The 12164-nt window shown below is 41.9% G+C and overlaps 1 protein-coding gene across 1 annotated transcript; it reads right to left on the bottom strand.

The window, feature by feature from the left end:
* Nucleotides 1-7219: 7219 nt before the first annotated feature.
* On the bottom strand, nt 7220-7522 carry LOC145410121 (uncharacterized). The gene has a single exon (XM_080280319.1). It carries the CDS (start codon nt 7520-7522, stop codon nt 7220-7222), a length of 303 nt encoding a protein of 100 aa, XP_080136445.1.
* Between the last annotated feature and the right edge of the window lie 4642 nt (nt 7523-12164).

Raw genomic sequence — 12164 nt, 5'->3', positions numbered from 1 at the left:
TATAATTTTGCTATCAAGAGAGAGAGAGAGAGAGAAAGAGAGAGAGAGAGAGAGAGAGTCTAAAATCCACACATACACGTAATTATTTACTGTATACAGACCAACAGTGAAACACACACACACACACACACACACACACACACACACACACACACACACACACACACACACACACACACACACACACACAAATAACGTACTGTACATGAAGATCCACTTTTAGCAATTTGGTCTAAATATTAATATCTGTATCTCAGCTGACATAAGTTTAGGATTAGAGTGTGGCGGCAGCAGGCTCAGATCCACCTTCCTAATCCTCCGATAATCTGTCGTAATGCAAAAGAGTCAGAATAATCATTCTCCAGGATGTAAGAAATAATGGTAATAATTCTTAATCATCTATTACTCTATTAAACATCATCATCACTGAAGTTACATATTATTATTATTATTATTATTATCACTCATTAAATATTGTTGAGTGAAGATGAATGGGAGTTGCAAGGTTTGGTGAATGAATTTGGGACAGTGTGTAGGAGGAGGAAGCTGAAAGTTAATGTAAACAAAAGTAAAGTTATGGTGTTTGAGAGGAATGAAGTCACAGAGTGTGCAGTGAGGTTGGATGGTGAGGATATGGAGAATGTGAGTGCATTCAAGTACTTGGGTAGTGTGATGAGTAAGGATGGAACTTTGGGGGATGAAGTAAATGAAAGGGTACAGCAGGGAAGGAAGGTTGTTGGTACACTGAAAGCAGTGATGAGAAATAGGGAGGTGAGTATGGAAGTTAAGAAGTCACTGCATGATGGTATTGTGATCCCTACCCTGACGTATGGAAGCGAGGCGTGGACCTTGCAAGAAGGGAACAAGTCAAGAGTGAGCGCAGTGGAAATGAGTTACTTGAGAGGAGCATGTGGAGTGACGTGGAGGGACAGGTTGACGAATGAAGAAGTGAAGGAACGTTGTGGGGTAGATGTGGATGTGGTTGAAAAGATTAGGAGAAATACACTGAGGTGGTTTGGACATGTGGAGAGGATGGAGAATGAAAGACTGACTAAGAGGGTGTATGTAGGTGAGGTGGAGGGAGGGAGAGGGAGGGGTAGACCGAGGATGAGGTGGAGGGATGGAGTTGAGAGGTATATGAGGGAGGGGGGGTGAGTTGGGGGGAGGGGAATCAAATGGTGGGTGACAGAGTGACCTGGAGGCGTTTTGTCTGCGGCCACCCTTTGCGGGATTAGGGCGTCGGGCTATAGATAGATAGATAGAAATGTCAGGACCAACTTCCCTAGTTCCGGGCTCCTACGCTCCTCAAAGGGGCATCGTAGGATTGGATGATGGATGGGTGGATGGATCATTTCTACTACTACTGCTACAACTGGCGGTAGCACAAGCACCAACAGCAGTAGTAGAGGTAGCAGCTGTATTAGTAGCTGCAGTTCTAAATGCTCTGAACTCTCCACCTCAGTTCTTCCCTGTCCTCCTGGCACCTTGCCAGAAACCTTTCTAACAACTTTAACTCATCATCCTTCCCTCCTCTTTTCCACTTTGATGGTTCTGTAGCTATTTTTTCTGCTGATAAAGCAGAACTCTTTGCTCAGATTTTCTCATCCAATTCCACCTTAGACTATTCTGGTCCTGTTCCTCCATCACTTCCCACCTCTGACTTCCTCACGGTTTACATTAAAATATCTTCAGTTGACGTATTTCCTGCCATCACTGGCCTCAGAATTAATAAGGCATATGGACCTGATGGAGTCCCTCTTATTGTCCTCAAGAAATGTGCTTCTGTGCATAGGTAAACTACTCAGCCTTTGTCAGTCAACTTGCACCTTTCCTTCTTGCTGGAAGTTTGCTCTCATTCAGCCTGTCCCAAGGAAGGGTAACCATTCCCAGCCCTATAACTATTGCCCAATACCATTGACATCCTGTACTTCAAAGGTTTTGGGGTCTAGTCTTAACAAAAGAAAATAAGAGCATCTTTCCCATCACAACCTTCTTTTCCATCGTCAGTATGGGTTCTGCCAAGGACGCATCACTGGCCATCGTCTCAACTACCTTTCAGACTCCTGGTCATCCTCCTTTCGGGACTTAATTGAAAGCTCTGCCATTGCACTTGACATCTCAAAGGCTTTCGAGTCTGGCATATATTTTTAATTTCCAAACTGCCCTCTTACAGTTTCTATCTCTCTGTTTGTGCCTTCATCCCCAGCCTCATTTCTGGTACCAGGTAGTTCAAGAGCGGCTGTTGAAGATGGCCAGCTTTCTTCTAGAGCTATCAGCAGTGATGTTCCTCAGGACTCTGTGCTGTCACCAACTCTCTTCCACCTGTTCATCAATGACCTTCTAAGCTGTACATCTAACCCCAGCCACTCATATGCTGATGACTCCACCCTTCACCTTTCCATTTGCTTCCCGCAGCATCCATCTAAGCAGTTACTTCAACAAACAAGGGGTGAGGATAGAGCACACCTAATGCCTTACTTGGTTCATATCTGTGGGGTACAAATAATCTTGCTGTTATTAATGCATCAAAAACTTAGTTCTTACATCTTCCAATCCGACAAAATCCTCTGAAGGATCATCCTCTAATTTTTAACAATATTCAACTCAACCCAGCATTTTGTTTAAACATACTTGGGGTTCCATTCTCTCGGGATGTGTCTTGGAAAGATCATAAATATTACTCTCTTGTAAAATCTGCTTCCAAGAGATTAGGTGTGCTAAGCTGCCTTTTTTTTTTTACCCCTGCACAGTGGTTGACTTCATGCACGGGTTTTATTCACCTCTGCGTAGAGTACATTTCTCATGTGTGGAGAGGCTCCCTGCATGCAGTTCTCAACAAGCTGGAGTCAAGGCTTTTCATCTCAATAACTCTCCCCCTTAAAAGCCCCTGTCACACACACACTACTCAAGGTCCAACTCTGGTGCAAGTCACGGTCATAATGCATTCTTTCTTCGATCATCTCTTGATTCGCCGCCAAAGCCTGGACTCATTAGGGCACTCATGAGCCACTGGGATGACTCGTTGGGCCTCACGACTTGCCAAAAGTTGTGTCACAAGTGCGTCACAGTTGGGAGTGTCGTGAAGCAGTCTTAGCTGAATCAGATGCATCGTGATGCGATTGTTGCGTGTCATGATGTAGTACCGACAAAAAAAAAGTTATGACTGCATGGCGAGTCGCTGACCATGACCAGACCATGCCAAGACCCCGAGATGACCATGCAATGCATTTTGACAGTCCATTCGGCAAATCGGAATCATGGCTCATGACCACGTGACAACTGCAACAAGACCACAAGACGACTGGGCTATGCCCGAGTCAAGACTGCACAGAGTGTGCCAAGAATATTGGCAGGAAGCCTGGCATGGGTGGCGATCTGCAACATTGGACACAGATGGCAACTGTGGGTCCTCAAGGGAGCAGAGTATGAACCAAGACAGGGCCGTGCCTACCATCAGTTCATGCTTGGCTGCCTGCCTCCACGCATCACCCCAGCTGTCTGCCACGCCTTCCACACCTTCACCATGGACCGGCAATACCCTGAGGACCTCTTTGCCACTGAGGACGCAACCCATGAGCCCTCCCCTCCCATGCGCGTCGAGATCCCAATCTCCGATGGAGGAGCAGATGGAGGATGTTGTGCCCTGCCCCAACCTTGAGGAAATTGGAGAGGAACCAGAATACTCAAGGCAGACGGGCAAGAGAACCAGATGGTTTGGTTCACCGAGCCTCATCCTTAAACAGAAAGACCTAGTTGAGTGGCTGAAAAAGCACGAGTACTCTACAAGAAGCTGACCATCTACAAGGACGTGGAGGAACGGAACCGACTACTGGCCGAGAAGGCCAAGGAACTCAAATTATCGTGAGCAATGACACATGTTCAATTTCCCCTCCATCTTGTTATGTGGACTATCATATCCATTTTAATATAAACCCTTCATCTCTTGGTAAGTATTGTATTTCATGTGTATCAGTGTTGTTATAACAGGCAGGCGAACTGTGACTGGAGCAGTGTTTATACAAATTTATCATTTTGACAGTGTTGTGCGCATGTTTAATTTTCCACTGTTCATTTTGGTGGGTCAGCTTCGGAACTGGCTAGGTAACATGTGAATGAGGTATGGCTGTCTCACTGCCACCCACCCTGGCCAGGGTAGAGTGGATATGAAAGAGCTGACTGAGCGGGAGAGGTGGATTTATGAGAGCTTTGACTTCCTCCGACCACACATTGTCCAATGTCCCAACCGCCAGTCAACAGTACACCAATTTATTTTAGTTATACACTTGTCATAATACAATGAACCTTTTCTTTTTTAAATTCTTGTCAATATACATATTTGCTATCCTTAAAGTAAATTTAAGGTTAAACAAAGTAAATATACAATACCACTTTTTTATTAATTTCTTAAATTTCACCATACAAATTTTCTTGTACTTAAATTAATATTTACGGTATTTATCTTGTTATTCAAAGTTCTAAATCATGCCACACAGCGAGACTGACTATTCACATCCACAGCCCCCATTGTGGAGGTGGAACCCTGTGGCGATGATGAGCCGTTCCTGCCGTCTAACCAGCTGTCTCAGCAACCACAGCCATCCACCACATCAACTGGTGCCATGAGGAAGAGGCCAAGAACCTCTCCGAATACCGGCTTCACCAGCATGTCCACTGATGATCTGAATAGGGTAAGAACAAATTATTAATGACACCTGCAGTTACATATAACCCACCGCCTGCCAGTGTCATTTTAAAATAGTCTAACAAAAATCTGCATTCAGTACCAGTCCGTTTTAAAATGGTTTAAAATTAACACATTCACTGTGACCATATTTTTCAAGATTTGTGGGTAAAACTTGGCAGGCATGTATGTTAACTGTTCCTCTATCATGCCTCAGGCAGTCAAGGCCATACACCCATTCACTCCCCCCCTCACACTCACTCTGCCTCACTCTGCTTGTGTGCCACACCCAGTGCTGTACATAGTGAAGGCAAGTTGTAAATATTTTCACGTACATGAAGGGACTATAGATAGTGAAATCAAGTAAATAATTTCTTGTAAGTGTAAAAACTGTACATAATTATGTCAAGCTGTAAACACCTTCTTGTAAGTGCCAAGACTGTACATAGTGAAGTCAGGTTGTACCAATCTTCATGTAAGTGTAAGACAATGCATTCATTTTGAGACAGACACGCAAATTGTGACAGATGTTGAAGTAATAAGTAATCAGAAAAGTGTACTGAACATTGCTATACCTTCCCAACATAAATACCAGAGTCTACCTTACACAGAAAACGGTTTTCACTTACGTGGCGAGCATGAGAGAACAGGAATACCTGTATACGAGTATGCAGGACTCAATAAAACCCATTTCTGAGCTTGGTGAGTATTTCAATGGTGAAATTAGTTGTTTTCACATCAAAATCTATCATTTTAGCCAATAAATAAGAGGTCAAAAAATGGCTGGCACAGAGGTGACCAATAGGGCTAAAAATAGCTGGCATGTGGCGGGTTAAAGAATATGTTAATCATGAGACCTTTCCTTATTTGCGTGTCTTTAATAATCAGACAAACTTGCTATGAAACATGTATTTACAGTATAAGAAAACAGTATTAACATCAGCATTTAAAAAAAGTAAAAAACTAGTTACTATCTACGCAATGCACACAAAGTAAAAATCACAATTTACATTTCACTATTTAGATTTATTTATGAGTTATGTCTCTAATGATTATCATTTTCCAACTGCAGCTGCAAGAGCAGTACCAAGAAACAACCACCCTCCAGACCCAGGTGGCGTCGCTGCTGCGACCTGTCAATGAGCACGAAGCAGTAGTGGTGCAATACACCAACTAGCTGGCTACTCTCTGCTAGGTGTTCAGGACTTTCCAGAGGCAAACTTCGAACCTGGCCAGTGACTTGCTGAAAAACCACACCCATAAAACGCGACCCTCCCTTGCGCCTAGCCACTCCCATCCTGCAACCCAAGCACCAGCACCAACACCGACACACTCCCATGTCCAGCAGCTGGAACATCAAATCTGGCAACTGCAACAACACCAGCAGCAAGGAAGGACTGCCCACCCACCAGCCACTTCAGGCACTTCACAAATCCCCAGCTTTGGGAACTTGTGATTCAGCAGTTCTCTGCTGGGATTCCAACCTGCCTACACTGACCTGAATACCCCGAGGTCATCGACCCCTGAGGAGAGTGAATAATGTACTTTTACAATTTGTGTATGGTTACAGTTAAATAAAATAGTTTCCCCCCCAAAAAAATTGTGTATTATTGTCGTGGAAGGAGTATAATGGTGACAAAAAAAAAAAATGGTACTTACCTACTTGACCATCCTGTCCTGCCAATCCACAGCACCACGAGGGGAGTTGTAGTAATCCTTGAGGTGGTCCCTGATCAACTTGGGGCCAGTAATGCCTCGGCTCCTTGGCAGGTGGTCCAAGGATGTCAGTTGGGTGCCCTGTCTCCACTGACCCTCAGTGATTTCGTGTGACATCTGCAGCTTAAATGAAAAAAAGAGGGATTCTGGAGACGCAGGAAATTGTGGAGGCAGCAGCAGGCCATGACCGCAGACTCGACTCCTTTTGGCTTGAGAGGCATCGTCGTCAGGAGGCAATGGAATCTAGGGAAAAAACGATACAGCATACGTGTTAGAATAGCATACATGTTGTTGGTGGATTTTGGAGCATATTCTGGTTGTATAGCCAAGTCGAACACTGTAACATGAATGAGGTAAGTTAATGTGTTGAAATAATGTTAAACTCTATTGTTGGAGAAGATGCCAAAGGCATTCTCCACCACTCGTCTAGCCCTGGAAAGTCAGTAGTTGAAGACTCTCTTCTCTGGTCAAACCTCTGTGAGGGGAGGGTTTCTGCAGCCACTCCTTCAGGCCAAAGGCTTCGTCTCCCACCATGAAACAGGAGACGGGGAGGTCATCTCCTGGCAGCGGATGTCAAGGGGTCAGTCCAATGCGGTTGTCTTCCAGGGCGCTCCTCAGGTCTGTGTTCAAGATTATGCCAACATCACTCATTGTCCCATTTGCACCAACATCTGTGTAGATGAACTTGTAGTCACTGTCGACCATTGCCAGGAGGACAATCAAATGGAACCCCTTGCAGTTGTAGTAGTAGGATCCACATTTCCCAGGGTCACGCATGACTATGTGTTTCCCGTCGATGGTGCCGATGGTGTTATGGAAGTTTCACCGTTCAGCAAACCCCTTGGCCACCTTCTTCCATCCATCTGGCGTCTTTGGGCAATCGATGACCTCCTCCACATACTCCACGATAATTGCCTCGCAGGTCTCTGACATGATGAAGGAGATTGTGTTTTGCACAGCTCGGAATGCATATGAGAGACTTTCGTAGCTGTCACCCTTGGCTAGATAACGCAATGTTATAGCTAGCTGAAGTCCTGACTCCACTGGTTCTGTCCACCAGGTGTACTGCTTCTTGATAGGGTGTTCAGTTCTCCCCAATACCTCCTTGAAAATGGGCTCGTCCATTCACAGTTAATTTTGGTAGGAACTCTTGTCTTCCATGAGGAGCTTTTGATTAAGGTGTTCCCATTGTCCAAACTGGCGTCTCCTGCTGATCCAGGGTAGAATCCAGCAGGACCTCGGCTTCTTGCTCTGCTTCTCCCTCTCCTTCTCCTCAAGCTTCCTTTTGTAACCAAAAGAGTGTCTGAGTGTGAAGGATTTGCACCCTCAACTGACATAGCATGGTGGGTAGTCTCTTGTTTCTGACAGTGGGTGGGACACAGGAGAGGTCCATGCTACGTGTCAGTGGCAGTCCCAGTGTGATGCCGCGCCCCACCTGGCACTATTGAAAATTTGAAGGATAATGGATGATTCAAGAGGAAAATGAGTTAAAAACAAGAAGTGCAAGAGTTGTGGGTTCATAGGGAAAGTAAACGAGCAAGAAAACTGTGGGAACTGCGAGGAAGTGGACAATAAAAGGACGGACGCATGTAAGCACTGTACGAAGATCCTTAGAGAGGAGGAAGGTATCCAGGGCGACAACTGTGAGTACTGGTTTCATGCTAATTGTGAGAAAATAGGACAGGAATGATATGGGAACCTGTGTAATAACAGAGGGAGGCTATGGTTCTGCATGGGGTGCGAGGAACAGGTAAAAATAGAGCTGAACGAGGCAGAAAAGAGTAGGAGGAATAATATGGAGCTGAACAATGAGTTAAAAGAGATACGGGAGGAAACTAGAAGACCAAAAAGATGGAAGATATGTATGAGGAGGGAAAAGGAAGAAGTAAAGGAAAATAGAACTACTGAGATACGGTAGGTGAGGTAATGGAGACAGGCAACAATATAGACGAGGAGAGAGAAGATGAACTAGTGAAGTTAAGGAAACAGTTTGAGATGCAGAATGAAATGGATATATTAGCTCAGAGAGTGGAGAATATGGAAGAATTAGGGAAAACATCTAAAAAAAGACAGAGGAAATTTTAGAAGATAAGGAAAATAAGGAAAAAAGGAAATGCAACATTGTGATGTTCAATGTACTCACGGATGTAAAACTTAGTCCAAAGGAACTAAAAGAGGTAGATGAAGCAAGGTGTATGGATATATTCACTAAGAGCTCAATATTGAAGAGGTGAAGATAGTGGAAACAACAAGGATGGGAGCAATAGACAAGAAGAGGGTGAAAATAAACCAAGACCGGTGTTGGTAAAATTGGCTAACACCCATATCAAATGGAAAATAATTGGAGAGGTCAAAAAGCTAAGATTCTCAAAAAGAGAATATAAAAAGATCTCTATTGTACCTGACCTAAGAGCAGAAGAAAGAAGAAAAGATAAAGAGCTAAGGGATCAGCTAAAGGGAAAAAAAGAGAGTGGAGAAAGAGATTGGTACAGTACATTGAAAAAGGTCAGCTAAAAAGAAGAAATTTTCGGCAAAGAAACTAAGGACGAAAAGCAACAATGAGAAAAGTGAAGGGAGAGAGGAAGAGGCAAAGGAAAATGTAATGATAAGATGTTTAAACATACAAGGACTAACATATATAAAGATGGGGAAAATAGAAGAGATGATAGGAAATTATGTGTTAATGTGCCTGACAGAAACGCAATTAAAACTAGACAAGACAAAGTTATCTGAAGAACTGAGATATGTCAGCAGCATGAGATAAGTGAAGGATAAAAAAGGTGGGGGAATATGTTTATGGAGGAGGGATTTGAGATGGAGTTGGAAGATCTAGGAAGTAAGATAGATGATATGATGTGCCTAAAATGTAAGGAAAGAAATGATGCCTTCTATCTTGTGGTGGTATGCTTTCCATGCAGAGGAAAAGAGGAGGAAAGGAAGAAAAGAAAGAACATGAAATATGAATTAGAGAGAATTATGGAGAAAGTGCAGGAGGAACAAGTACCTTATTAATAATTGGTGACTTTAACGGCCATGTAGGATTTATGGGTGAACAAAATGTAGATGGAGGAAAAGTGGTACTAGAATAAATGGAAAAATATAGTAAGATACTTATAAATAATGACACAGCATGTAAAAGGAAATACACATGGGAAGGAAGAGGAAAGAAAAGTGTTATTGACTATGCACTGTGTCATACTAAAATATACAGAAGGTTTATAGACATGTTAAGAGTTGAAGAAAAGAAAGTGACAGATCTAGCAGACCATAATTTAATGCAAGTAAGTCTCAAAAAGCTAGTAAACAGAAAGAAACAAAGGATAGGAGAGGAAAAAAGGAAGATAATATTATAAGAAAAAGATGAAGAGGCACTCAAGATAAACTTAGAAGGAACTGAGGAAAATGTAGAGAACAGGGAAGTTTATATATGGAAAAGATGGAAAAAAATTTTGAAAGAAGTAGTTGAGGAAAAACTAAAAAAAACCTACAAGAGACAGGAAAGAGGAGAAAAATGGGAGCCACCATGGATAACGGAAGAGATAAAAAGAGAGATAAAGGTGAGAAAAGAATTAAGCAAGGAAAAAAGGAAAACACAGAATGAGCAAGAAAATGGAAAATTAGAAGAGGAATATCAGAAACAGAAAAAGAGGGTACAAGGAATAATAAGGAGAGAAATGTACAAACACGAGGAAAAGGTAACAAAGGAAATAAAGAAAAGGACAAAGGAAAGAAATTGTGGGAAAGTATAAACAAGCTGAAAGGAAAAGAGATAAAAAGAGACGAATGCATACCTATACACAAAGAAGGAAAAAAGCTAAGTAAAAGGGAAGCTGAGCGGGAACTGATAGATTTTTGGGAAAGCATATAGCAGAAGGAGGATAATATGATACAAGAGGTATGGAATCATGAGAAGAGGACAGAATATGAAAGAATGATATGGAATGAAGAGGAAGAGGAAATACAGATCTTGGTTACTGGAACACTAGGACCAGCAATAATAAGGGAACACTTGGACATGGCAGAAGAAGTAAATAAATATTGTAAAAGAATGGGAGGATAATAATATAACAAAAGAGGAAATATGAAATAGCATAAAATCAGTTAAAGCAGGGAAGGCAGCCGGTCAGAATGACTAAAGCCAGAACTATTCAAGGCAATGCTGTGAAGTGACAAATGCTTGGAGTACCTAGTGGATTACTTCAGTAACATTCCGGAGAAAGAAGAAATCCCAGAGAGCTGGGCACAGTCACGAACGATAATAATACCCAAAGTAAAAAAAAAAACCCGGAGGCGAACAAACTGAGGCTGATAATGTTAACCAACCTGGCATACAAAATTTTTATGAAGAACGAACGGGTTTCACAAAAGGAAAAAAGGATAGAATATATATATATATATATATATATATATATATATATATATATATATATATATATATATATATATATATATATATATATATATCCAGTATTGCACTGAATAGACATATAATCAGGAAAAAAAACAAATGTTCATAGCAGCAACAGATTTCAAGAAAGCATACGACTATGTAAGTAGGGATAAAATAATTGAAGCAATGAAACATTATAAGACAGACAGCAAAATGATTGAAGTCATTAAGGAAATATACAAGAGGGACAAAACAATAATAACACTAGAAGTAGATAGACAGGTGGAAATCAAGATACACAATGGCATAAAGCAGGGATGTACCGGATCTACCATATTATTCATGTTAACATACGTGATGCTAAACAATCTGGAGGGTATTAACTATGGATACAAAGATGAGAGAATAAAGAGTAATACGCTGTTCTTCGCAAATGTTGGGCTGCAAATATCCCAGAGTTTATATGATGCAAGAAAAAATGTAAGGGAGCTAAATGAAATAAGTAAGAAATGAGGACTGAAAATGAACAAGGAGAAGTGCAACTTCATACTATTTAATGTGGGAGAGGAAATACAAGATATAGAAGGAATAAAAGTGGTGGATAAAATTAAATATCTTGAAGTAACAATAAACAAGAGGAAATTTTTCAATTAACACAAGCAGAAAGGAGGGAGGTGAGAAGACAGGAAGAAATCAATAGGATAGAAGTTGTGGAAGCAATGAAGAAAGTTAAATTGGGGAAAGCCCCAGGAATTGATGGAGTGTGTGGTGAAATGCTGAAGCATGGGGGAGAGATAGTAGTAGAATGGATGTGGAAGATGTGCAGATTGGCCTGGGAGGAAGGTAGAGTCCCGGAGGATTGGAAGTCAGGTATAATTATTCCCTTGTACAAAGGAAAAGGGGAAAAAGAAGTGTGTGGTAATCATAGGGCATTTGTCTTCTTAGTATAATAGGAAAAGTGTATGGTAGGATACTTATTGACAGAGTTAGAGAAAGAACAGAGGAATTAGTTGGGGAAGAACAGGGAGGCTTTAGGAAGGGAAGAGGTTGTGTAGATCAGATATTCATTCTTAGATCTTTAGTGGAAAAGTTTTTAGAGAAGGGAAAGAAGTTGTATGCAGCTTTCATGGATTTGGAGAAAGCATGACAGGGTGGATAGACAAGGATTGTGGAAAGTATTAAGAATATATGGAGTAGATGGGAAGTTGTTGAATGCTGTGAAGAGTATGTATGATGGTGCTAAGGCTGCTGTGCGTGTGGATGGTGAACTAAGTGAATTTTTCTCTTTGAAGGTTGGGTTGAAACAGGGCTGTGTCATGTCTCCATGGTTGTTCAATCTGTACATGGATGGGGTAATAAAAGAGGTACAAGGTAGGG

Source organism: Coenobita brevimanus, chromosome 84 (genome assembly GCF_032717465.1).
Source record: "Coenobita brevimanus isolate Jiangsu-jjx chromosome 84, ASM3271746v2, whole genome shotgun sequence".
NCBI classification, from domain to species: domain Eukaryota; kingdom Metazoa; phylum Arthropoda; class Malacostraca; order Decapoda; family Coenobitidae; genus Coenobita; species Coenobita brevimanus.
Note: the sequence above shows the minus strand (reverse complement) of the source record. Positions and strands in the feature narration are given on the sequence as shown.

Bases quoted from the DNA above. Each gene is read 5' to 3' on its own strand.
- LOC145410121 (XM_080280319.1), bottom strand. From the start codon at position 7,522: ATGGACGAGCCCATTTTCAAGGAGGTATTGGGGAGAACTGAACACCCT.